At 43.1% G+C, this 27,985-nt stretch overlaps 1 protein-coding gene across 6 annotated transcripts in view; it reads left to right on the top strand.

Moving 5' to 3' along the window:
- Positions 1 to 27,985, top strand: part of slc38a9 (solute carrier family 38 member 9) — an 83,049-nt gene that overhangs the window by 39,511 nt on the left and 15,553 nt on the right. For all 6 annotated transcript variants that reach the window (XM_080185980.1, XM_080186024.1, XM_080185999.1 and 3 more), the window contains exons 7-12: positions 885 to 1,055; positions 1,411 to 1,470; positions 4,224 to 4,418; positions 6,039 to 6,146; positions 18,002 to 18,108; positions 24,025 to 24,138. In XM_080185980.1, the coding sequence (XP_080042106.1) occupies positions 885 to 1,055; positions 1,411 to 1,470; positions 4,224 to 4,418; positions 6,039 to 6,146; positions 18,002 to 18,108; positions 24,025 to 24,138 (755 nt within the window). The remainder of the gene's footprint in view (positions 1 to 884; positions 1,056 to 1,410; positions 1,471 to 4,223; positions 4,419 to 6,038; positions 6,147 to 18,001; positions 18,109 to 24,024; positions 24,139 to 27,985) is intronic.

Here is a 27,985-nt window from a genome sequence, read left to right as displayed (position 1 = left end):
ATTCAATTTTTAACACTATAAAGGCCTTGCTATTTAAATTCACCAAGGAAAATGAGAATTTTTTGAAATTAAATTTCGGTTAACCAATTTGTGCAGTCTTTTTGTTATACATAGGGGCATTTCTGAGAATGGTGGATGTGAACTTACATTTTGGCTCTTTGCTTCACAGCGAAGTGTTTTAGCAAATCACTGTCAGCTGCTACTTGATGAGGAAAATTAATATCTGGGCTACTGGGTTATTTGGCATGTAAATCAATCACTTGAGTATGTATGAATTAAAGTATCTGAGAATTACCTCCAAATGCCTTTGCCACACAAAATCTGTCTGCTTTGTATCCACTTTTTCTTCACTCATGGGATGTGCACATTGCTGGCAAGGCCAGCACTGTTGCCCATCCTTGGTTCCCCTTGAGGAGATGGCGGTGAGATGCTTTCTTGAAACCTTGCTATTTATATCGTGTAGTTTTCTGTACAGTGCTTATAGGAAGGGTCTTACAGGATTTTGGCCCTCAGACAGTTAAGGAACATCAATTTAGTTCCAAGTCAGCTTGTATGGCTTGGAGAGGAGCTTGTAGGTGGTGGTCTTTCCATATATTTGCTGCGCCATGTGATGGAGGTACTAGAAGGTGCTGTCTAAGGAGGCTTGCTTCATCTTCCTTGCAGTTTGACTGCTTTCCACTAAAAGGAAAGTAGAATGACGCCACAAGTGCAGTGGTCTGGATGAGTTTAAATCCTTGAAGCTGGTGGTAATCCACTCTTGGGATTTCATGACCTATTTGACCATGGTTCCTTCAATTAATACCTTTAACCAGCAGGCTAGCAGCAGAGTTTTTGGCCCTCTATTTGCTGAATTGATTTCTAAAATTTGTTTGTTTCTCTCAAAGATTATGTCAATACATCAGACTGGGAGTTTCCTGATGTCTGCAAATACTATTTTGGCTCATTTGGTCAGTGGTCCAGTCTTCTTTTCTCTTTCATTTCTCTCTTTGGAGCCATGATTGTTTACTGGGTCCTTATGTCCAATTTCCTCTTCAACACGGGGAACTTTATTTACAGTAAGTTTTTGAAAAAACTTTGTTTCTACCAGTTTGAACTTTTAAGTATAACTTAGATCTCTGCAGATTGTTTGATTCTTAAATATTTTAATTATCACATTGGAGATGAGACTTCCTACGCATGTTAAAATCTTGAGCATTCTAATTTTATCAAATTGCTGTGAATGGTATTTATTACATGAGTAAAATTGATTACATGCTTCAGAGGTTTGCTTGTAAGAATTGATAAGAACCAAAGGGTTTTCAATATTCCAGGAACTAGTGGCACAAAAGAGTCACAAGGCTGTTTTTATGATTGTTTGATTTTTAAGCTTGTTTAATCTCAATTACCTTGTCCCATTACTTTATTTTCCAGATTATGTTCATAATGTTACAGAAGTGGACCATGTTTTAAGTACGAATGGAAGTGTTAAAGGTAGTACTGACAGTTTGAGAGTTGAGTTTAATATAGAATTTCATGTAAACTTCATCACAATGTGTATGCATAGTTCTTTTACTGAATATCCAGACCTGAACCTATTGCTCTATTTCCACTTCATTCTTCAATATTTGGCTTCCTTTTAGTCTTTGTACAGATGTCTCTCTGTTATGCTTCTTGCCATTTCTTCCCTCTTGGGTCCAGGACCCTCAGTCCTACCCCTGACTCTTTGCCTTCTGACTCTTCTGGCATCCTAGTCTTTATAGCTCATTGACAAACTAGCTTCTCTCTGCCTCACTTGCCATTATCCAAAGCACTCTACTGCCTACTTAAGCAACCGGCCATCCTACCTTTTTTGTCAAAACTACTGGAGGTTAAATCCTGACAAACTGATTCCTGTCAACTTAGCACTCCTAGTGCCAGTCTTGTAAACTCGACTAATGGGTCAGCTTTCATTGTCCCCCTCAGCACTTCCTGCTAGAATGTCTGTTCACTCTTGGACAAGGCATTTGTCCACTACAAGCCTATTGTGAATGATCGCAATTACATCATGGTCTTGACGCAGATTTGGCTGGAGGGTGGTGATACCCTCCCCCCTTCCTAGCTTTACCATACTATTATCCCCATCCAGTCAACCTGTTGCAATTATGATGTGGCTCGTATCACCAAATCTGGTACTTTATCCTGCTTTGTGCATCTCAGCTTTCTCTCTTTTAAAACCCTTGCACTCTACTGCCCACCCTTGTACCATAAAAAATTTCACGTAAGATTGTAAGAAATAAGAGGAGTGTGTCTTAGAGCCCATTGAGCCTGCTCTGCCATTCAGTAAGATCATGGCTGATCTGATAGTGGCCTTAACTTTCCTGCCTGGCTCATGGCTTTCTTTGTCACTAAGAATGTGACAATTTCATCAGCTGCTTCTGCCTCTTCCCTTCCTTTTGCGCATCAAGGCAAACCTCCTCCAAGATTATGTTCCACCCTATCCCTGAACTTGTAACTTTCTCCAGTTTCTCACCTGTTTCCCTGTCTGGTCTCTCCAAGTTCATCCATGAGACTACCCCTGCTCTCTTGACCCTACTCCCACTAAACTGGCCATTGAATTTCCTTTCCCGGCTCCTTTTGCTAGTTGACGTTGTTAATGGTTCTCAGCTACTGTCCCCCTCTCCTTTTTAAATTTGCTATTAGTGCCCTTCCCTTCCTTCATTGCAAGCTATTGCTGGATTGCCAAACTCTCTTTCTGCTCTGTTCTTGAACATTATACAGCTTGCAAATCCTTCCCATCGTTTATGGAACTCTTTGGAGGGATTCAAGCAATTGGGTTTCTGTCTCTGCCTTAGTGTCAGTATAGCTTTGTATTAGTCACAAATGGTATCCAATGTGGCATTCACAAAGACAAACTATCTGTCTGCAACTTTTAACTCAGTTGAATATGCTATCCTCCAATGTCACTCCACCATCGTTCAGCTAGCTGGCATCATAAGTTTCATGATTATCTATCCAATTGTATCAGAACGTTACCTCCAATGGCACTTCCAGACCTCCAATGTTCCCTCATTGATTTATCTTTGACTCTCCTATTTCTAATCCACGTATTGCCTTTTGGTGACCATTATCTGCAAACGCACAAAAGTTTCCACATGTATGTTGATGGCACACAGATCTATCTCAGTAAGAGTTCTTGCCACTACTCGTCTGACAGCCTGTGCTGGATGAGATGAAACTTCCTCCAAATAAATTTTGCCAGGTCCAAAGGCGTTCTATTTAGTTTCCACCACAAATTCAATTCTCCTCGCTGTCAACTTCATCTCACTCCCTGGCAACTATGAGTCTTGAAAACATATTTGAAATGAGTTTCCAAGCACAAATCACTAAAACTCATTTCTGCTTGAGCATCACCTGACTCTGCTCTCCCTCAACTCATCTGCTGCAGATTCCCTCTTAGAGCTTTGTTGTCTCCATGTTAAATTTCTGTTATGTTCTTGGCAAAACTACTGTGCCATCCAACCACAGAACTTAGGAGCAGGACTAGACCATTCTTTTGTGTCAAGCCTGCCCTGCCATCCACGCTCCTGGCTGATCAGGTTATAGCCTTGCTTCCACATTCCCACTACTACTGGATAGAATGTGATTGATGTGACAGTTTATCTAATTCAGCCATAAAAATATTCAAAGACTCTGTCCCCCTCCACTTTCTGGAGAATGAGCTCCGTGGACTTTGCACTTCTCCACTTCCGTATTTGGCTAGACATTGGGCAAGCGAATAAAAGCTTTGACTTTGGGGATTGAGGACTTGTATGCAACTTGACTAGTGAATAAAAAAAGCCCACAAATATAACTATTATTGTATTGCTATAAAGTATTTGATAAAATTTGAAAGAAAGTCATAATTAACAGTTGTATGGTGTTTTTGTTTCAAATTCAATGCATGGAAATATTTGAGTTGCATGGAATTAATTCTTGAATTTGAGACCATATTAGAACATAGGCATGGATCTATTCTTCCTCTAGCCACAAAGAAAAGTGACTGACTGACCCATCTCTTATCACTCCCAGTGAGTGCAAATGTTCATTCTTACGTCATTAATGCATAACAGAAGCTGACCCAAACATTTCAAACAAGTTCCCAATCAGTATGTCCTACTGACTGGAGCATGATGCCAAGTCAGTTTTGTTTTCAATACCTTTTTAACTGAAGGTTGTTGCAATTGTTTATAGAACTTGCGGTTCTGATCCTTGCTTTTTATTTTCAGTTGTTTGTCCAAACCCGCCCGGAGTTCACCATAATAGCACAGACATGTCTTTTGTCATAAGCAATGACACAGGTGTGCAGGAGTTTCGAGAATGGTGGAATAAAACCAATACTGTCCCCCTCTACCTGATTTTCCTGTTGCTGCCTCTCCTCAGCTTCAAGTCTGCTTCATTCTTTGCACGATTCAATAACCTAGGTAAGTATTTCATTTGAATGCTGATGCAGCTGTAGAAACTTGCTGAGAATAAGGACATTAATTGAAGAAACAGCTAGATTTTTTTGAAAACCAAACTGTTCAGCAAATAAACTGTGGCTGCAGCAGTGCGTCCAAGAATTTGGAAACTCACCAATAAACTTTGAAGTCTTCTCATAATAGTGCCTAGTATTTATTTGGATTGTTTATACGATAATATCTCTGCACAGAATAATTTCTGCAACTTTGTGTTTTTGGAGTTTAGTTTTCAGTTTGTGCCATGAGCAACATTATTTTTTGAATTAATTTAAGATGTACTGATCACTTAAGATGGTTTGGAAGAGCTGTACCTTTGAATATCAGCAATAGTTGAAAAATTACAGTTATCGGAACATTTTGTGAATGGAGGCAGTGGGACATTTTCTGGAAACAGGAAAAGTGTGAACTCCTTTTTAGTCGTTAGTCTTCATGTTTTCCTTGGCTTGTGCTGCCTCCAAATCAGTGTTGGATTTGAACTATAGTGGGAATATTAAAATTGATATGATCCCTTCCTAATCTCACTGTTAAATGCTATCTTATACTGTTCATGTATTTGACTTGCCTCTGGCTTCACAATGGCAAATCTGAATTTGGTGTTTGCTGAAGTGCTGGTTCAACTTTATGGTTAGATTTTGTTTGGATTTAGTGTTTTTTTTTAAACTGCTGTTTTCTTTTGGGACAGGACAGTTGGTGAAAAAAGATGTGCTCTCTTCCACGTAATGGTTGACTTTACAGTTACTGATGAATGGGATGATGTTTCCTCTGCCTGGGGCATCTGGGACAAGGGGTGACAGTCTCAGGATATAGGGTAGGCTATTTGGGGCTGAGATGAAGAGAACCCTCTTCACTAAGAAGGTAGTGAAATTCTGTACCACAGGATATGGAGGCCAAATCGCTGAAAATATTTAAGAAGGAAATAGATTTCTAGACTCTAAACGTGGACAGTGTGGGAATATAATGTTGAGACGGAGAATCAGCCATGATCATATTGAATGGCAGAGCAGACTTGAAGGGCTGAATGGTGTATTCCTATTCTGATTTTTTTTTTTCTGTTTCTATGAGCCAGAGATGTAGACAATCCTCCTTTTCCTCCAATTGGCAGAAACGATTATTAGGCATGTGGTGCCAGTTTAGCTGTGACAATGTTGCCTCTTATTCCGATGTTAGCATATCCTGGACCTGTTCTATTTGGGAAAATAAATGGATGTCCCTGATAGTTTGCTTGGATGCTACTCCAATAATGACTTCTGATGATTTACTTTGGTTTCAGTTTAGCTGCTAATTCTCCATACACAGATTGAGGAATGATCCGTTAACAATTGTCTTGATCATGTTTTTTTAATTCAGAACATGCTGTTCTGTGTTCTTCAAATATTGCTGGTCTCAATGGATACATTGATCAGATACAGCTTGGAAATATACTTGATAACCACATATGGTTGACGTGGCTTAGAATTGCATTGCATTGTGCATTTCCTCCCATTATCCATTAAGAGGCACAATGGAACATTTTTAAAGCTCAATTTTAATTAGATTCTTCTGATCCAAATAGGTATCATTTCAGTTTTTCTTTTCTACTTGCAGGCACAGTTTCAGTCATCTATTTAATTATACTAGTAACACTGAAGGCAGGGAGAGAAGGATTTCACTTGGAGTTCCACTGGTTTGAATCTGCAAATAATTTTGTAGCAGGTAATGTTTTGAATAATTGTATATTCCACTTGATTATTATGTCTCATATATAGAATGACATACGAAATTAAAATGGAATCTGGAGGAGATGGCCTATTGACTAATTTGACTTTTGAGTTGATTATTTTTAATTGCAAGATAGGTTGAGTCTTTTTGGCCCATTTGATATTATCTTTCTAGATTAGAAAAACTTGGTGTGACCTAAATTTTTCCATCACAACCATTTGTTACCTTGGTATATCTGAGAGTGCCCTTATAGGTTAACTTTGTTGTCTTGAGTATTTCTGTACCATTTTATAAGATTTCCTTCTCGGGAGCTTTAGTGCATTTATATATAGCTTTTCCACTGACACCAGACATCAAGCAGAGGCAGTCTAATTGCAAGACTGAAGTGCAGCCCAACAGTTTCAACGCAACTAGAGGGGATTTGAACTCAATTGATCTTGTTGATATTATGTAGATTGGAAATGTTTGGACATGATGGGTCAACAAATATCCTTGGATCTCTTGTAGACTTCACTCCTGGGAATTTGTCTCCCACTCATTGGACCACCTGAAATCATTGAATTATGTAGGATAGGAGGACTCCATTTGTTCCGCCACACCTGTGGTGATTCATTGAAAGAACAATCCAATTCGTCCCATTCCATCTTTTATTTGGTTACAGGCAAGTACAAGGTACTGCAGCTTTGTCAAAACTATCTGTTCTGAATCCACAGTCTTTCCTCTTTTTTTTGCATCTTTTCCATCCCGCCTCCACGGGAGGAGACCGGCATTCCCCTGCAATCAAATATTGCCAAAAGCAGATTATTAGATCCTTCATCTCCCTCCTTTAGAGGCCTGTGTGTAAACTGGCCATTTATTTGTTTGCACGACAGTCACTATTGGTATGTTATAGATTTTTTTTATACTTATTTAAATATAGAATGTTTCTGTGTATGTCTAAATGAAAAGTGAGGACTTTTTCTGCTGTTAGGTTGGTATATTTCATTTTTACAAAGGATTATCTATTTAATTTTACCACTACATATGATTGGGGGGGTTTGAAAATGCTTCCAATTATGAAACACACTTCAAACTCCAGGTAAAAAGTTTTGTAAACAGGCAGTGGGAGTAGGGAAGTGAGGATTTAGTGGATCATACATCTTTTTATCCATAGACTGAATGTGCCAGCCCTGTAATTGTTGTTCATAAAATTAGCTTTGGTGATAGTGGTCTCAGTTTTATTAGACATGGCCCTACAGGAGGGTGAATTAATTAGTGCAGTAGGATGTCCCCCATGCAAACCTTCCAGCTTTCCAGTAGAAAGTCTACTACTATACTCCAGTTTGGGAGCGACGGTTCTGTTTTGTTTTGTGCAGAAGTCAGGGGAAAAGTCCAATGGCCTGCTGTACTTCCTGTGGTAGACTTGACTTAATGATTTCTCGAAAGCACAAACATAAATTCAAAGTGAAAACAGTGAAAATCAATTGGCAAATCGTGCAAGTAACTGATTCCTTTAAAAGGTGCTGCTGGGAGGTTCCTTCCTGCTGCTGAATGTATGTTCTGCCTAATCTGCATACACAGTAAGAAGTCTCACAACACCAGGTTAAAGTCCAACAAGTTTATTTGAAAGTAAACCTACTAGCTTTTGGGGTTTGCCCCTTCATCAGGTGAGTGGAGAGTTCTGGTCACAAACAGAACATATGTTGTTCGTCCATTGTCATTGATGAGGACCTCGACACCATTAGTCATTTTGAGGCTGGTTGCAGTGTGTCCGAAGATGACTGATCGGGCCAATTCGGGCACGGAATGTCCTGGCATGTATTGGACAGACTTGTGTAGACACAGTAGTTGTTGCGCTGGTGGCTCTGGACTTGTGCAGCTCGCGCTTAAGTTGTGCTTCAGCAATACACCTTGCTTCGTGAGCTTGACAGCCTTTGTAGATGAGGTAGTGCCAAGTAGGGCAGTTTTGTGCCAATGTCAAGCGACTTCAGGGAGGCTTTGAGTGTGTCTTTGAAACATTTCTCCTGCCCTCCATGCGAGCGTCTTCCAGCAGAGAGTTGCCCAAAAAGGAGCTGCTTGGGTATGTGCTCGTCTGACGTATGGGTGACATGACCTGCCCACCAGGTCTGCGCTCGCCACAGCAGTGTGTGGACTGATGGTAGACTTGCTCCAGAGAGAACTTCAGTGTCTGGTACTTTGTCTTGCCATCTGATGCATAATATTCTGCAAAGACAAGTCGCGTGGAAATGGTTGAGCTGTCTTGCATGCCTTCGATACACAGTCCATGTTTCACAGGCTTTCGGGAGGATAGTGAGTACCACGATGCTGTAGACCTTCAGTTTTGTTGCTGGGCTGATTCCTCGATGTTCCCATACAGTGGAGCGCAATCTACCGAAAGCAGAACTTGCCTTTGCTATTCTGCAATTAACTTCTGCATCAATAGGTACTGCTTGGGAGAGGGTACTGCCAAGATAAGTGAACTGGTCCACTGCCTGTAGTTTCTGCCCTTTTGATTGTAATTATGGGTTCTGTGTACAATGCATGAGGAGCAGGCTGGTGCATGACTTCGGTCTTTTTAATGTTGATGGTGAGTCCAAAGTTGTCGCAAGCCGTGGAAAATTTTGTCCATGCTGACTTGCATCTCTGGCTCTGAGCCAGCATACAGGGTGCAGTCATCGGCAAAGAGGAAATCTCTCAGAACAGTCTCTTTCGCTTTGGTAATAGCTTGAAGTCTCCTCAGGTTCAAAAGCTTCCCGTCCACTCTGTACTGCCACGCTGAATGATGCCTTCCAGGACAGTGTTGCTGGAATCGGCCTCGAGTAAACATCATGCTGAACCGTGTGGGCGTAAGCACACAGCCCTGTTTGATGCCGTTGGTGACTGGGGATGCCTCAGAGGATTCTCTGCCATCCAGTACTCTGGCCATCATTGCCATCGTGGAACTGGCGCACCATTTGAATGAATTTGGGGGGAGGGGGGGGTGGGCAGCCTAACTTTGACATGATCCTCCACAGGCCCTGTCAGCATACTGTATTGAAGGCTTTCGCGAGGTCAGTAAAGGTTGTGTAGAGCTCCCGATTCTGCTCCTGACACTTCTCCTGAAGTTGGCGTGCAGCAAAAATCATGTCAGTAGTCCCAAGACCTTTGCGGAAGCCACACTGTGACTCTGGAAGCAGGCCCAGCTCCAGATGAGTGACCAGACGATTTAGCAGGACTCTTGTGAGGTATTTTCCTGTGATGGAGAGCAGCGAGATTCCTCCGTGGTTGTCGCATTCTTGCCGATTGCCTCCCTCTTGTAGAGGTGTACGATGGAAGCATTGTTAAGTTTCTGAGGAATGGATCCTTGCTTCCAAAAGGACTGGAACAAGTCGGTAAGCTTCTCTAAGTGCAGGACCAGCAGCTTTATAGATCTCTGTGGGTATGGCATTGCCCCTGGAGCTTTGCCACTGGATAGCTGGCTGACAGCTTTCGTGACTTCAGCTACTACCGGTGGGTTATCCATGGCGCTGTTGATATCAACCTGGGGAATCCTGTCTATTGCTTCATCATTAATAGATGATGGTCGGTTGAGGACGGCTTCAAAGTGTTCAGCCCATCTCTGCAGGATCTGAGCCTTTTCTGTAATGAGTTGTACCATCTGTACTCAGGAGGGGGGAGCTCCCGAGAGATTGAGGCCCATAGAGAGTGTTGGGGGCTTCGTAGAACCGTTTCAAGTTGTTTGTCAGCATATCCCTGTATTTCATCTGCCTTGGTACTCAGCCAGGCATCCTGCATTTTACGCAGTTTATTCTGGACTGTCCTGTGAGCACTGGTAAAAGGATTTTTCTTGACAGCTGAAGATGGGTCGTTGTGACAGGCCCAATGTAGACGGTGCTTTTCACCAAGTAGAGCCTGTACCACCACCTTGTTCTCATCAAAGCAATCATGCTGCTTGTGGGTGGAGGGCCCGAGCGTCTTCAGTGCAGATGTACGGACAGCATCCCTGAAGCATTCCCAGTCGTCCTCAACGCTGCCTGCGAGGTGTAGGTCAGCAAGCTTGATTTCTAAGTCTGGTCACAAACAGAACATAAAGGCGCACACAGTTTACAGAATACTGATTAGCTGTAAAGACTCACATTCTAATCAATTCTTAAAAAGGCGCAAACAAGGTCAATGGAGATAGCATTAAGCGTAGGTTAAAGAGATGCGTATTGTCTCCAGACAGAACAATAAGTGAGATGTTGCAAGCCATGGGGGTTACAGATAGTGTGACATGGACCCAAGATCCCCGTTGAAGCCATTCTCGCGTGCAGAACTTGGTTATCAGTTTCTGCTCAGCGACTCTGCATTGTTGTATGTTGTGAAGGCCGCCTTGGAGAACGTTTACCCAAAGATCAGAAGCCGAATGCCTGTGACCGCTAAAGTGCTCGCCAACAGGAGGGGAACAGTCTTGCCTGATGATTGTCGAGCTGCGTTCATTCATCCGTTGTCGTGGTGTCTGCATGGTCTCCCCAATGTACCATGCCTCGGGACATCCTTTCTTGCAGCATATTAGGTAGACAGTGTTGGCCGAGTTGCAAGAGTATATGCTGTGTACCTGGTGAATGGTGTTCTCGTGTGAGATGATGGTATCCGTGTTGATCCGGCATGTTTTGCAGTGGTTGCTGTGGCAGGGTTATGTGGTGTTGTGGTCACTGTTCTCTTGAAGGCTGGGTAGTTTGCTGCAGACAATGTTGCAGTTGGTCTTGAGCGTGGATGGCGTTGTGTTGTGCTTTGGGTGGCCGGGGTGTGATTGGGACTGTCTTGAGTACAGTTGATGAATCTGGTGTTGATGCACCTTCTGATGGCTTGGGCATACGTGTCCAGTCGAGGGCAGCGGCCTCCCGGAGAAGTCCATTTGGACTCTCTCCTCTTCAGTTGCTGTACTGCGGATCTCTGTCAGCTGCTCCGGTTCATTGGCTGTCTCGTTGTGTTCGCTATTGGCCTCTTGGGGTTTGCGGAAGAACTCCTGCAGCCTCATTCGCCTGATCAATTCCTCTGTCTGCTGCGAGACTGATGGGGTTCATTTCGGTGGTGGGACAGAAATTTGAACCCTCGGCTGGGAACTTTGACTTTGTCTGGTTGAAGCGTATAATCCGACATGTTGACAATAGACTTCCTTGCAGTGGTACTGTAATCTACTGTGGTGCCGGAGGAGGCTTGGTTGTTGCTGGTGGTGATAGAGTTTCTCAAGTTTTCTGTCCTTGGTGTGCATGTACATGTTGTAGTTTCTTTGTTTCACTTGCTTGGCAGAGTTTCGCAGCTGGTCTGCATCCTGAGCGCAAGTTGAGAATATGAGTTCTAACTTGGTTTCCAGGATGTGGCGTTTACTGTAGAGCTGGTGTATGAGGTGGTTGAGGATTGCGAGAGGGGTGCGACGGCAAGGTCCCTCAGCGTAGTTTGTGCCAACTACGCTGAGAGACTTTGCTGTGGCACCCCTCTCGCCGCAGTGAAAAACCGCATCAACCTCCTCAGAAGACAAACACAGGACAGAGTACCCTTCATTGTCCAGTACTTCCCCGGGGCGGAGAAACTAGGACATCACCTTTCGGAGTCTTCAACATGTCATTGATGAAGACGAACATCTCACCAAGTCCATCCCCACGCCCCCACTTCTTGCCTTCAAACAACCACACAACCTAAAACCCTCAGCAAACTACCCAGCATTCAGGAGAACAGTGACCATAACACCACACAACCCTGCCACAGCAACTGCTGTAAGACATGCCGGACCATCGACGCAGATACCATCATCTCATGTGAGAACACCGTCCACCAAGTACACGGCACATACTCCTGCAACTCAGCCAACACTGTCTACCTCATACGCTGCAAGAAAGGATGTCCCGAGGCATGGTACATCGGGGAGACCATGCAGACGCTACGACAGATGAATGAACACAGCTCAACAATCACCAGGCAAGACTGTTCCCTTCCTGTTGGCGAGCACTTCAGTGGTCACGGGCGTTTGGCCTCTGATCTTCGGGTAAACATTCTCCAAGACAGTCTTCATGACATATGACAGTGCAGAGTCGCTGAGCAGAGACTGATAGCCAAGTTCCACGCACATGAGGATGGCCTCAACCGGGATCTTGGGTTCATGTCACACTACCTGTAACCCCCATGATTTGCCTGGGCTTACAACATCTCGCTTACTGTCCTGTCTGGAGACAGGTTAAAGAGATGTGCACTATGCTTAATGTTATCTCCACTCACATTGTCTGCACCTTTTAAAAATTAATTAGCTGTAAAGACTCTCATTCTAATCAGTATTCTGTAAACTGTGTGCCTTTGTGTTCTGTTTGTGACCAGAACACTCCACTCACCTAACGAAGGGTCAAACCCTGAAAGCTAGTGGGTTTACTATCAAATAAACTTGTTGGACTTTAACCTGGTGTTTACCCCAGTCCAATACCGGCATCTCCATATCATAATCTGCATACTGCAGACAGGTAGCCATTGCATGTGCTTAAGTGCCCTACCCCCATAGCATCCAGTGCAACTTGCATCTGATGTTTTGTATGTCTCATGTAGGTCATTTTGGACTTGACCCCTGGAGCTCCCAAACGGCCATTAGAAATAGGAATTCTGCGTTCTCTAACTTTGGCTTACGATTCTAGGACTTTTCAACATAATGGGAAGATTTTTTAGCAATAGCCAGTTTTTGAAAATTTTAAAATGTCAGGATCTCTAACATTTTTTTGTCACATTGTATTTATCCTTTTTAACTGTTCTATCCTAATTATTTTTAAAACTACGTAAATTATTTTCTTGTATATGTAGGTTTGCTTGTGTTTCCTCAGTAGTTGACCATCTATGTAGGACACAGACTGTTGCTGGCTAATATCTCTAATTCCTTTTCAACATGGCAGTTGAATGTGACAAAGTATTAAAATTTGTTTGCAAGCCACTAACAACGAAAGCCAATCCCAACAGTAAGCTTATTTTTGTATTGGCATATTGACTTTGTAAAGTGCCTTGAATGACTTCACTCAGTTGAAAATATCAAGGAGGGATGCCATGTTTGATGGGAGAGAAAGCATTGCCAAAATGTAGGGAAATGAAAAATAGAGGGGTAAGAGTGAATTCCAGCAATTTGGGCAGAGATGGCAGAAGACTGTGCTGTAAGTAGTAAGATCTGAGGTGTTTAATGAGCAGAAAACCATGATCAAAGGATCAACATGGGAGAGGATGCGAGGCTGTAGGACCTTGCAATAATGGTATGAGGACATTGATGAACATAAATAGTAGTGTGAGTAGTCAATTTGGCCTCTTGCTCTACAATCATCGATTTCATCACCACCTTTCTGCCCACTCCTTTATTCAGCTACGAATTAAAAAGTTTCTATCTCAAATTTGTTTACTGTTCCAGCATCCACTGCACTCTGGGTAGAAAATTCCACAGATTTATGACCCTTTGGACATAGAACATAAAAAAAACTACAGCACAAACAGGGCCTTCGGAACGCAAGTTGCACCGAACATGTCCCTACCTACTAGGCTTACCTATAACCCTCTATCTTACTAAGTCCCATGTACTTATCCAAAAGTCTCTTAAAAGACCCTATCGAATCTGCCTCCATCACTGCCGGCATCCGATTCCACTCACCCACCACCCTCTGAGTGAAAAACTTAACCCTGACATTTCCTCTGTACCTACTCCCCAGCACCCTAAACCTGTGTCCTCCTGTGGCAGCCATTTCAGCCCTGGGAAAAAGCCTCTGGGAGTCTACTCGATCAATACCTCTCAACATCTATTATACCTCTATCAGGTCACCCCTCACCTTTTGTCTCTCTAAGTAGAAAAGACCGAGCTCCCTCAATCTATCCTCATAAGGCATGCCACCTGATCCAGGCAACATCTTTGTAAATCCCCTCTGCACCCTTTCTATGGTTTCCATATCCTTCCTGAAATGAGGCGACCAGAACTGAGGACAGTACTCCCAAGTGGGGTCTGACCAGGGTCTTATACAGTTGCAGCATTATCTCCCAATTCCTAAACTCAATTCCTTGATTGAAGGCCGGTACACCATACGCTGCCTTAACCACATCCTCTACCTGCGAAGCTGATTTGAGTGTCCTATGAACCCGGACCCCAAGATCCTTCTGATCTGATCTTGAGTGAAATAATTCTCATTACTGGTTTAAATCTGCCACCTCTTAGCCTAAAACTATGGGCTGTCATTCTAGAATGTCTAACAAGGGAAAGTCTACATCTATTGTCAATCCCCTTTAGCATCTTGTATACGTCTATTAGACTTCACGTCACTCTTCTAAACTCCAGCGGGTATAAGCTTAAATTCTCAACCTCAAGACATGTCTTTCATCCCTGGAATCCACCTAATGAACCTTCTTTGAACATGCACAAATTCATTCATGTCCCTCTGCACTGAAGTTTCTCTCCATTTAAATAAGTTGCTTTTTTTATTCCTCCGATCAAAATGGATAACCTCTCTGTGTTATGGAAGGGTCGCTAGAACAGTATGTAACTTTCCCGACTAGGGGAGGGGCTATACTGGATTTAGTGTTGGGAAACGAGCCGGGGCAGGTGGGTGAGGTAGAGGTAGGCGAACATGTGGCAAACAGTGACCACAAGTCCGTCTACTTTAGGATAAAAATGGAAAGGGACGAGTGCCGTCCAAGCGGGAGTGTACTGAACTGGGGAAAGGCGAGCTATGGCAGGATTAGGAGGGAGCTGCAGCAAACTGACTGGGAGGGACTGTTAGCTGGCAAGTCCACGGTTGGCAAGTGGGAGGATTTTAGGGACAAAATGAAATGGTTGCAGGGGAGGTTTGTTCCGGTTAAGCGAAAGGATGGGAAAGGTAGGATTAGAGAGCCGTGGATTACGGGGGATATTGAAGACTTGGTTAGGAAGAAGAGGGAGGCGTATGTTAGGTCAAAACAAATGGGTACGGAGTGTGCGCTGGAGGAATATAGAGAGAGTAGGAGGGAGCTAAAAAGGGGAATTAGAAGGGCGAAGAGAGGGCATGAGATGGCTTTGGCCGGTAGGATTAAGGATAATCCTAAGGCATTTTATTCCTATATTAGAGGCAAGAGAGTAGTTAAAAGGAAAATTGGTCCTCTTAGGGACAAGAGTGGAGAGTTGTGTATTGAGTCGGAGGGAATGGAGGAGCTCCTGAATGAATACTTTGCGTCGGTATTCACGAAGGAGAGGGGTTCGGAATCGTGCGGTCTCTTGGAGGGAGCGGAGGTGCAGTTGCAGGATATAGTTATTACGAGAGAGGAAGTGCTAGGGCTTTTAGGTAGCGTAAGGACGGATAAAGCTCCGGGGCCTGATGGTATTTATCCCAGGCTGCTTAGGGAGGCGAAAGATGAAATTGCTGGGCCTCTGGCGCACACCTTTGTCTCTTCTTTGGACACAGGTGAGGTCCCAGAAGACTGGAGGGTAGCAAATGTGGTCCCGTTGTTCAAAAAAGGTAGTAGGGATAACCCTGGGAATTATAGGCCGGTGAGTTTGACGTCGGTGGTAGGGAAGTTAATGGAAAAAATACTTAGGGGTAGGATGTATGAGCATTTGGAGCGTTGCGATCTGATTAGGGATACGCAACATGGCTTTGTTAGAGGGAGGTCTTGCCTTACGAATCTGGTGGAATTCTTTGAGGAGGTGACAAAAACGGTTGACGATGGGAGAGCCGTTGATGTCATCTATATGGATTTCAGTAAGGCGTTTGACAAAGTCCCTCACGGTAGGCTGGTAGAAAAGGTTAAGGCGCATGGGATACGAGGCCAGGTAGCTAGGTGGATTGAGAACTGGTTGGGAAATAGGAGACAGAGGGTAGTTGTGGAGGGTACCTTGTCGGGCTGGAGGCCAGTGACCAGTGGTGTGCCGCAGGGCTCGGTACTGGGACCTCTCCTCTTTGTAGTCTACATAAATGACTTAGAAGAGGGAGTAGGTGGTGTGATCAGCAAGTTTGCTGATGACACCAAGATGGCAGGGTTGGCGGGTACAGAACTGGATTGTCAGGTGATACAACAGGATATAGATAGGTTGGTGCAGTGGGCAGATAGGTGGCAGGTGGCATTTAATCCTGACAAATGCGAGGTGATGCATTTTGGAAGGAATAATGCAGGGAGGAGCTATGTGATAAAAGGTAGGCCGATTAGGAGTATAGACGTACAGAGAGACCTGGGAGTGCAGGTCCACAAATCCATGAAGGTTGCGTCACAAGTGGAGAACGTTGTTAGGAAGGCTTATGGGATGTTAGCCTTTATAGGAAGGGGCTTAGAGTATAAAAGCTGCCGTCTAATGCTTCAGTTATACAGAACGTTGGTTAGACCGCATTTGGAGTACTGCGTCCAGTTCTGGTCACCTTATTACCGGAAGGACGTGGAGTCTCTGGAAAGGGTGCAGAGGAGGTTTACCAGGATGTTGCCTGGCATGGGGGGACTGGGTTACGAGGAGAGACTGAAGAGACTGGGGCTATTCTCCTTGGAAAGAAGGAGATTGAGAGGGGACATGATAGAGGTATATAAGATACTGAAGGGAATAGATAGAGTTAATAGTGAGAGACTGCTCCCTAGACTGGGTACGAACACAAGAGGTCATCACTTAAGGGTGAGGGGGGGGAGGTATAATTTGGAGGTAAGAGGAAGGTTCTTTACGCAGAGAGTTGTGGGGGTCTGGAATGCGCTACCGAGTAGGGTGGTGGAGGCAGGCACGTTGGACTCGTTTAAGATGCAGTTAGATAGGCACATGAGTGAAACGAGTATGGAGGGATATGGTAGGGGCTATTAAATAGGGTTAAACCTCGGGAGACACCGGAAGGGCAGGCTGTATGATTAATATGTTTTGTCTTTATTCCACAGGTGGAGGTCCACCTCGTGTCAAGCGAGGGGCATGCACACGGCGGGTCATGCGTGGGCTGCTCTTGGAAGTCCAGGAGTGGCCTAGTACTTCATGTCGGTGTGTGTGCTTGATCCTGGACCGATAGACGGGCTCCACAACAGCTCAGTGACTAGCACTGCTAGCTGTGCAGATACATGGATTTGGGCCTGTGTCTGTGGGAGTTTGCGCATTCTCCCTGTGGTTGCGTGGGTTTCCTCCGGGCGCTCCGGTTTCCTCCCACACCCCAAAGATATGCTCTTAGGCTAATTGGTTTCCACCAAATTGACACTATTTCTTCCCTGAATCTGACTGAGTAGGGTCCCATTCGTAGACATGCAGGGTAGAATAGGTGTAGGGCGATGCGGCGGCGCGGGCTCGTTGGGCCGAAGGGCCTGTTTCCCGTGCTGGGTTGTTCTTTGTTCTTTGTTCTTTGTTCTCACTTATCCACATTAAATTCCATCTGCCAAGGTGAGAGCATGAAGACATTAATAGGAGCACTTAAATTCAATATATAGACGTGACAGCAATTGTATACAGGAGGACAAGAGCGGATACACGCTTGAGCTTTGAACAAGTCGTATTTAGAGGGCAGAGGACTAGAGACCTGCAAGGAGTAGTCTGTGAAGTAGTATCAAAAAGTGGCCGGTTGAGTTTTGGGAGTAGAGCAAGAACAATTATGTGCAATATTTAGCTTTTAAAATGTTCAATTTCACTTATTTCTGACTATCAACTACAATTACACAGGCAGAGCAGGCTTGAGGGGCTGAATGGCTTACTGCTCCTTTGTTCCTATGTTATCCACGATATCTCATTTGTAACATTGCTTGTATATCCAGCATTGGATGAACAGAAATTTCCTCTGGTTAAAATATGATAAACTACGTCAGGGTCACATTTTTATGCATGAAATGCTAAAACATACGTGCACAAAGCAAATTAAATGAGCTGAAGCCAACTCATTGGATGCTAGTTACGTAGCTAATGAAGTTTTGTTTTTCCTTTCCAGAGTTCAGGTTATCTTTTCCACATCTTACTGGAGTTCTTGCACTTGCTTTCTTCATTCACAACTGTATCATCACCCTGTTGAGGAACAACCAACACCAAGAAAATAATGTAAGTTAAAACAGTAGGAAAGGCCCCATTAGGTGACTTTGTTACATTGTGACATTCATTGCTGGATTTTTATGAAGATGTAACGAGTGCGGTTGACAGAAGGGAACCGGTGGATGTGGTGTTTTTAGGTTTCCAGAAGGCATTCGATAAAGTGCCTCACAAAAGGTTGCTGCAGAAGATTAAGGTACACGAGTTGGGGGTAAAGTGTTAGCGTGGATTGAGGATTGGCTACCTAACAGGAAGCAGAGAGTTGGAATAAATGGGTGGTTTTCTGGTTGCCAGTTGGTGACTAGTGGCGTGCTGCAGGGATCAGTGCTGGGGCCTCAACTGTTTACCATATACATAAATGATCTGGAGGTGGGGACCTCGTGTAGGGCAACAAAGTTTGCTGATGACACAAATGAGTGGGAAAGCAAATTGCATGGAGGACGCAGAAAGTCTGCAGAGAGATTTGGATAGGCTGAGTGGGCGAAGATTTGGCAGATGGAGTATAACGTTGGCAAGTGTGAGGTTATCCACTTTGGAAGGAATAATAGTAAAATGACTATTTAAATGGTGAAAAAATTACAACATGCTACTGGGCAGAGGGACCTGGGGGTCCTTGTGCGTGAATCGCAAAAACTCAGTTTGCAGGTGATCAAAAAGGCAAATGGAATGTTGGCCTTTATCGCGAGGGGGGTGGAATATAAAAGCAGGTAGGTTTTGCTGCAGTTGTACAAGGCACTGGTGAGGCTGCAACGAGAGTACTGTGTGCAATTTTGGTCCCCTTATTTGTGAAGGGATATATCGGCCTTGGAGGGAGTACAGAAAAGGTTCACCAGGTTGATACCAGAGATGAGGGGGTTAGCTTATGAGGAGAGATTGAGTTGATTGGGCCTGTACTTATTGGAGTTTAAAAGGCTGAGGGGGGGATCTTTATAGAGAAATATAAAATAATGAAGGGGCTAGATAGGGTAGAGGCAGAGAGATTCTTTCCACTTAGAAGGGAAACAAGAACCAGAGGACACCACCTCAAAATAAGGTGGAGTCAGTTTAGAACAGAGTTGAGGAGGAACTCCTCCTCTGAGGGTAGTGAATCTCTGGAATTCTCTGCCCATTGAAGTGGTGGAGGCTATCTCGTTGAATATGTTTAAGTCACAGGTAGATAGATGTCTGATCAATACGGGAATTACGGATTATGGGGAACAGGCGGGTAAGTGGAACTGAACCACTTTTAGATCAGCCATGATCTTATTGAAGGTGGGGCAGGCTCGAGGGGCTAGATGGCCTACTCCTGCTCCTATTAAGTGTTTAACCTGGCTATCTGGTTTAAATAAGCTGGCATCTGAATTGCATATTATTTCAAATTTATCTTTCCATTAAGTGCTATTCCGGACCAAAATAAAATGGTAAAACCTTGCTTTTAACTTTTTAAACCATCTCTAGTATGCTGACAAGAATTAAAACATTGCTTCAATTTGTCTGCCCTTCTGAGGGAAAACCTCTGGATCAATTCCCTTACAGTCGCATCTTAGTTGGGAAAGCTCTCTCTGTGGCTCTTTCACAAGACAAGTTGTTCCAGGCTCCTAATAATGACTTTAAAGACTCCTCTTGGCCACTATTGGTATTGCTTAGGATCCTCTCAAATAGAAGGGCTAAATAAAACATCTTTTTAAAGATGCACCAAAGTAATTTACAATGAGCTGCTTGCTTTTGAAGTTTTGTACATTTTCAGGTTGGGTTTTTTAATAGAATTTTAGAAGTCGCCCAATTTTATATTCAAAACTGGTTGCTTTTACCACTGCTGTCTGCAAATGGTCTGAAGTTTTACCCCCACCCCCGCCGCCCCCAAACTTGTTTCTCATTCTTGGAGATTCAATTTGCAGATCAAGCTGCTGTCGCTGGAACAGCTTTATACTTTGAGCTTAGAGTCTTTTGGTAGCAGTCTGAAGATTTGCAGAAGTTTTGTATTTTGCCAAGAGTACAGGAGGCCAGCAGATCAGCAGCCAGCAGTGCAAGCTTAATTCTAAGCTTTTACAGTGCATTTAGAAATGGTGCAATTCTGCAGCATTAACATCAGGTGGCAGACATTTGCCATTGTTTCTTTACCTTAGTTTGAGTCCTTTTGGAACCAGCTAAAAACTTGTGCCACAACACTAGGGGGAGTATTTACTACACGTGCAGTGTCAGCTGGCTAAATCGAAACAAAACAAGTTGGCTTAATATAGGCTAACAAAGCTCAAGTTGCCTATTTTTAAGTCTGCACAGTTAACAAATAATAAGTGATTGTATCTAGTTTAGCAATTTATTTTAGAGATATAATTAGGGTGGCACAGTGGTTAGCACTGCTGCCCCAGCTCCAGAGACCTGGGTTTGATTTCTAGCTTCGGTTACTGTCTGTGCGGAGTCTGCACATTCTTCCTGTGTCTGCATGGGTTTCCTCCAAGTGCTCCAGTTTCCTCCCACAGTCCAAAAATTTGCTGGTTAGGTGAATTGGCCATGCTAAATTCTGAGTACATCCAAACAAGCATGGGAGTGTGGCGACTAGGGGATTTTCACAGTAACTTCATTGTAGTGTGAATGTAAGCCTATTATGACTAATAAATAAACTTTAATTGTTAAATATGCTGTCATTTCAATAACTAATTGGGAAATTTCAATAAATGAGATTTCCAACTTTGAATGAACTAATGTCTTTGTAAAAGTCAATGAGGTATTTGGATTAAAATATTGAGGAAATAAATTATTTCCTCCTGCAGGATTTGCAGCACTGACCCTGGAATTAAAAACCTCATTACTAACCAAGCTACCCAGACTGAGAACTTGGCATAAGCCGTAACAGATGGGGGAGAAATTGAATTCAATATAATTCGCTTGTATGTTATTCGTGAAAATTAACAAATGATCTGATTTCCATTTCCTCCATCCTGCTATTAAATATCCATATAGCTCATTATCACACTTTCACCACCTGTTTTCTTTATCAGTTCTTCCTTCATGCAGTACTGTCTTTCAGTCTTGTCCCTCTTGCCCAGTACTGCTACACCCCAGCACACCACTCTATGGCCTGATGTGCTCTTTCCAATATTTCCAGGTACTCTTGGCTCCAAGCAATTCCCAACATTCCCCCTTAACACAAGATCAAAATCATCCTGTGTTACTGCTATAGTGTTATAATCCATGCATCAGTGCACTATATCGTAAATATATTGTGCCATCTTAAAATAGACCAGTACAGCTATATTTTCATCTAGTAATGTTCCTAATGTCAGGCTGAAATTTACCAACTTCTCTAAATCGTGGGCTCTTTTTAACCTTGGTAATTTAAAAATAAATCAATATTGTTTAATGCGCTTATGGATTTGTCTGCCAAAATACCACAAACCTATCTGAGAAGTGCAGTTTGTAACAATCACTAAATTAATAGCTTGAGAAAATAAACTGTATGTTATAACGTGTCTTCAGGGAGGGGGAGAAAACAATTCCTTCAAGTCATCTGAGGAGAACTAAAGGGAATCTGGATACTAATGATGTTGAACCTTATTTGAACTTGATTACAAGGAGCAATCAATATGTTACCAAATATCCATATTGTAAAACTAAGAAGATAAATTCAAATTCAGTCCATTCCAAATGATCTGTTTGAGAATTATTTTGTGTAATTATTTGCTACCTACATTGTACCATGAAAACAAATAAAATTGTCATTAAAATCCGTAGCACAACTGACTGTGGTAGCTCTGACGAAGGATTATCCAGACTTGAAGCATTGACTCTATTCTCTCTTCACAGATGCTGTCAGATCTGCTGAGATCTTCCAGCATTTTCTATGTTTGTGACTGTAGTAGTGTTGGGCAGTCAAGGGGAGGAAATAGCAAGTCAGATTCAAAAGACACCCACCATTCTTTCATGCCAATGAGCAACTTTGAAAATACTGAAAGCATTGAAAAAATTGAGTATCTACTTGGATGTTGTCTTGTTAAAGCTCAAAAGCATTTTTAGAATCAATCTGGCTGAAGCATTCTAATGAAGGGGACGTTTTTAGGATGATGTATTATAAGTTTGCTTTTGTTAGTGTTATGAACCATTTTTGTACTCAAGTGAGGTGTGATATCAGAGGTTAGGGATGCACTAGGTGGAAACATTTTTTAGTGTGACTTAAACCAGCCACCAAGTGAGTGGCAAAATGGTAGAGGTTGGCAAATCCTACTGTTTTGTCTAGACGATTGACTCTGGTCTTTGTTATGTCATATTCATGTAATCATGCATCAGTGCACAATATCATAAATGTATTGTGCCATCTTAAAGTAGGCCAGTATAGCTGTATTTTCATCTAGTGATGTTCCTAATGTCAGGCAAAGCCTTGTAATAAAAGCAAAATACTGTGAATGCTGGAAGTGCAAAATAAAAACAGAAAATGATGAAAAGACTCAGCAAGTTCATGACTCCTCAGATACTGAAGCAGTCAAAATCCAAATACAGCAAGTCCTAGACAATATCCAGGCTTAGACTGACAAAGAATAAGTAACGTTTGTGCCCCACAAGTGCTAGGCAATGACCATCTCCAACAAGAGATCATCTAACCATTGCCCATTGACATTCAATGGCTTAACTGTAACTGAATCCCCCATGATCAACATCCTGGGAATTACCATTGACCAGAAACTGAACTGGATTACCCATGTAAATACTATGGCTACAAAAGTAGGTAAGAGGCAAGGAATACTTCACCACAAACTCCCACAGCCTGACCAGTACTTACAAGGGACAAGTCAGGAGTGTGATGTCATACTTTCCACTTGTCTGGATGAGTGCAGCTCCAACAACACTAAAAAAGCTTGACACTATCCAGGACAAAGCAGCCACTTGTTTGCTACCCCATCTTGTTTGCTACCCCATCCACAAACACTCACTCCCTTCAACATGGATGAACAGTGGCAGCCATGTGTACATCTACAACATGCAGGAATTCACCAAGTCTCCTTAGACGATTCCTTCCAAACCCATGACCCCTACCATCTAGTAAGATAAGGGCAGCAGATACTTAGGAACACCACTGCCTGGAGATTCTCCTCCAAGTCACCCCTTATCCTGACTTCGAAATAGATCACCGTTCCTTCACTGTCGCTGGGTCAAAATCCTAGAACTCCTTAACAGTGGAAGTACCTACAGCTCAGGGACTGCTATGGTTCAAGAAGATGGACCTTCTCGAGGGCATCCAGGGATGGGCAGTAAATGCTAGCCTACCCAGCAACAATTGCATCCTGTAAATGAATCTTTAAAAAAAACAGTTCATGTTTCCTGAGGCTAGGACTACTTCAAAGCTCTGAAAAGTCATGTTGGACTCTCAATGTCAACTCTATTTCTCTCTCCACAGTTGCTCCTCAATCTGCTGGCTGTTTTCAGCACTGTTTTTATTTGCTAAAGCTTTGTTTGCTGGAACATATTCTGCTTCAGTTCCATTACAAGAAGTTTGGAATTTTATTTTGGTTGTGTTTAATGCGATACCAGTCTCTTTATTGCAAAAGTCTGTGGCTGAGTATTTTCTGAAAATAAAAAATACAGTCTGCAATATTAAAAAGCACCTTTGACTTGTCCAGTGAATAGTTCTATAAAGATGCCAAGTCAGCCCACTTGAAATGAGCTCCACTCCAATAGAGAAATTTGTAAAAATACAAAACTTAAATATTTTTGGAGAACAATAACATTATCTTCTATGATCTTTCAACAAGGATGTACTCAAATTGAAGAGATGATTTGAGCAGGTCCTGCTGTGTCACAGCAACCAAATAAAATCTGAAACTCATTTCTTTTTATTATATTCACAAATAGTATGCCTTTAATTAACCAAAGTTGGCTTGGAAAGAAGTTTATTTCCTTTCTTGGCTCATGTCTCCATGCAGACTTATTTCCTTTCTCATTTAATTTCTATTTCAGGTTCGGGATCTGTCCGTTGCCTACCTACTTGTGGGATTAACCTATCTATATGTTGCAGTGATGACATTTGCTGCATTTCCCTCTCCAGAACTATCCAAAGATTGCATTGAGCCGGTATGTTATTCTGAAATTCTTTAATAGGGGGAGAAAATATTTGTTATTTAAAATCTTGCTGGCAACAAGGGCTTCAAGAATAGAAGGAGAGGGAGATATTAAAGCAATTCCAGTTTCAGAACATAAGAAATAGGAGCAGAAGTAGGCCATCTAGCCTCTCGAGCCTGCCCTGCCGTTCAATAAGATCATGGCTGATCTGAAGTGGATCAGTTCCACTTTCCCGCCTGCTCCCCATAACCCTTAATTCTCTTATCGATCAGAAATCTATCTACCCGTGACTTAAACATATTCAATGAGGTAGCCTCCGCCACTTCAATGGGCAGCGAATTCCAGAGATTCACTACCATCTGACAGAAGTTCCTCCTCAACTCTGTTCTAACCTGCCCCCCTGATTTTGAAGCTGTGCCCTCTAGTTCTGGTTTCCTTTCTAAGTGGAAAGAATCTCTCTACCTCTACGCTATCTAGCCCCTTCATTATCTTTATAAGATCCCCCCTCAGCCTTCTAAACTCCCAACGAGTACAGGCCCAATCTACTCAATCTCTCCTCGTAAGCTAACCCCCTCATCTCCAGTATCAACCTGGTGAACCTTCTCTGTACTCCCTCCAAGGCCAAAATATCCTTTTGCAAATAAGGGGACCAAAATTGCACACAGTACTCCAGTTGCGGCGTCACCAGTGCCTAGTACAGTTGCAGCAAGACCTCCCTGCTTTTATATTCTATCCCCCTTGCGATAAAGGCCAACATTCCATTTGCCTTCTTGATCACCTGCAAACTGAGTTTTTGCGATTTGTGCACAAGGACCCCCAGGTCCCTCTGCACAGTAGCATGCTGCAACTTTTCACCATTTAAATAATATTCCATCCTACTATCATTTCTTCCAAGGTGAATAACCTCACATTTGCCAACGTTGTATTCCATCTGCCAGATCCTTGCCCACTCCCTCAGCCTATCCAAATCTCTCTGCAGACTTTCCGTGTCCTCCACGCAATTTGTTTTCCCACTCATCTTCGTGTCATCAGAAAATTTTGTTACCCTACACTCAGCCCCCTCCAGATCGTCTATGTATACGGTAAACAGTTGGGGCCCCAGCACCGATCCCTGCAGCACGCCACTAGTCACCAACTGCCAACCAGAAAAGCACCCATTTATTCCAACTCTCTGCTTCCTGTTAGATAGCCAATCCTCTATCCACGCTAACACTACCCCCAACTCCGTGTACCCTAACCTTCTGCAGCAACCATTTGAGAGGCACCTTATCAAACGCCTTCTGGAAATCTGGAAAAAGTTGCTGTGATAAATGTATAACCAAAGACAATGCATTTGAGTTTGAAAATATAATTATAAGTGATTAGAATTTTTCTGGGATTGTTGAGGCAGGAAGTGGTGTTGGAAGAAGTAGAAAATTACAATACAAATCCACAAATTGGACTGTCTTGGTAGACTTATTTTAGCCTGTTCCTGCCTGACTGAACATAAGAAATAGGAGCAAGAGTAGGCCATTTAGCCCTTTGAGCCTGCCCTGCCATTCAATAAGATAACGGCTGATCTGAAGTGGATCAGTTCCACTTTCCCGCTTTCTCCCCACAAACCTTAATTCCCTTGTCTATCAGAAACCTATCTACCTGTGACTTAAATATATTTAGCGAGGTAGCCTCCACCACTTCAACGGGCAGAGAATTCTAGAGATTCACCACCCTTTGAGTGAAGAAGTTCCTCCTCAACTCTGATCTAAACTGCACCCCCCTTATCTTGAGGCTGTGTCCTCTAGTCCTGCTATCCTTTCTAAGCGGGAAGAATCTCTCTACCTCTACCCTATCCATCCCCTTCACTATCTTATACGTCTCGATAAGATCCCCCCTCATCCTTCTAAACTCCAATGAGTACAGACCCAGTCTATTTGGTCTCTCTTCATAGGCCAACCCCCTTGTCTCCGGTATCAGCCTAGTGAACCTCCTCTGCACTCCCTCCAAGGCCAATATATCCTTGCACAAGTGCGGCGACCAAAACTGCGCACAGTACTCCAGCTGCGGCCTCACCAGTACCCTCCCTGTACAGTTGCAGCAAGACCTCCTTACTTTTATATTCTATCCCCCTCATTGTAAAGGCCAACATTCCATTCGCCTTCTTGATCACCTGCAGACTGGGTTTTTGAGACTCGTGCACAAGGACCCCCAGGTCCCTCTGCACAGTAGCATGCTGCAGCTTTCTGCCTTTTTAAATAATAATCCCCCCTACTGTTATTTCTGCCAAAAGTGGATAACCCCTCACTTGCTAACATTATACTCCATGAACTATCTTCCTATCTTGAAGTTTCTCCCCTTGTCCTGTCTCTTCAACACTCTGCTGTTTCCTGGGTTTAACTGCTGCTTCTTTATTAGGGTCATCCAATCCCGCTACACTTCTGTTCCTGACAGGATGATCTGATAGGCTCTTCCCTTCTTCCTTGAATGGAGGCCAGAACAATCTCCATCTCCACCTGACTGAAATCATTGAACAATCTTGCCTTCAACTTGACTCGCTTCCTCCAAATAAAAGCTGTGGATATGTGTACCTGCCTGAGCCCCAGTTATGCTTGTCCTATGGGATATGTGGGACATTGCTGACTCCTTGCACATGGATGCTGTATCGTGAACTGGAAAAATTAATCGCTATTTCTGCCGAGTCCAGTATGAAACAACAACCAAATACATTTTCTGCACCCCTCACTTCTTAAGATTCCGAAGGGACCATGACACCCTGATCTACTCCTCTATCATCCCCAGCACCTCCTCCCTTTCCCATGGCACTTCCCCATGCAATTTCAAGGAGTGTAACACCTGTCCCTTATCTCCTCAGTCCAAAGCCCCAGACACACTTTCCAGGTGAGGCAGTGATTTACTTGTATTTCTTTCAATTTAGTCTACTGTGTGCGCTGCTCACAATATTGTTCCTTCTACACTGGGGCAACCAAACATTGACTAGGTGATTGAATTTAGCTGTTCTGTAAGGCAATCTGCAACCAGCTGAGAGGTTAGGGTACATTTCAATTCACCTCATGCTCTCCTGCTGATGTTTCTGTCCACAGCCTGATACAATGTTCCAGTGAAGCCTGGCCCAGGCTTGAGAGACAACACCTCATTGTTCACTTAAGCACTTTGAATTCACGGTAGTCCAGAAGGCTGCAATTTCACCTTCGAGTGCCAGTCTGTACCTCATGTTTTTGTTTTTATACAGCACTGACATTTTTTTTTGCTACTCATGCATGCTTTATTCTTGAAAGGCTATCATTACCACACCCTTTGTACCATAACTACTTTGTCATTTAACCTTTCCTCCCCTCTAACCCATCCCTCAGCTTTTCTTTTGCTCTACCTGCCCCTCCCTATCTTTCAAAAGCATAAAAATAGTTTCTGTTTTGAAAAAGAATGGATTCCATGTTTCTCTCTCTAAATATGCTGCCAGACTGGTTGAGTTTTTCCAGCACTTTGGCTGCTGGAGATCTGAAATCAAAATGCAATATTTTACTTTTATCCACTAGAAGAAATAATTAAATTGCTAAGAGTGTAATGCTGATTTGATGCAAGTGTTGCCATTTAGAGTTCAAAGCATCAGCACAGTTAAATATGCATTTATCAGCGCGAGGAATGTGCCCCTGCCCCTCCAAGAGATGATGAACTAATTCCAATTTAGTGGCTAATTGATTTCAGTTGGCTGTTGCTGCAATTGTTGGAGCATTTAGTAGTTTCCTGAGTTGTTTAAAGTTGCTTACGTCTACAGTGAATGCTTAAAGTCTTGGTCACGTCTTCAAGGATTCTGTACAAGTTACGTCCTCCTAAATGGGTGCAGTAGATGGCCAAAGGAGTGCAT

Source organism: Carcharhinus amblyrhynchos, chromosome 1, assembly GCF_965287045.1.
Source record: "Carcharhinus amblyrhynchos chromosome 1, sCarAmb.v2.hapA, whole genome shotgun sequence".
NCBI lineage: Eukaryota > Metazoa > Chordata > Chondrichthyes > Carcharhiniformes > Carcharhinidae > Carcharhinus > Carcharhinus amblyrhynchos.
This window is presented reverse-complemented; position numbering and strand designations above follow the sequence as displayed.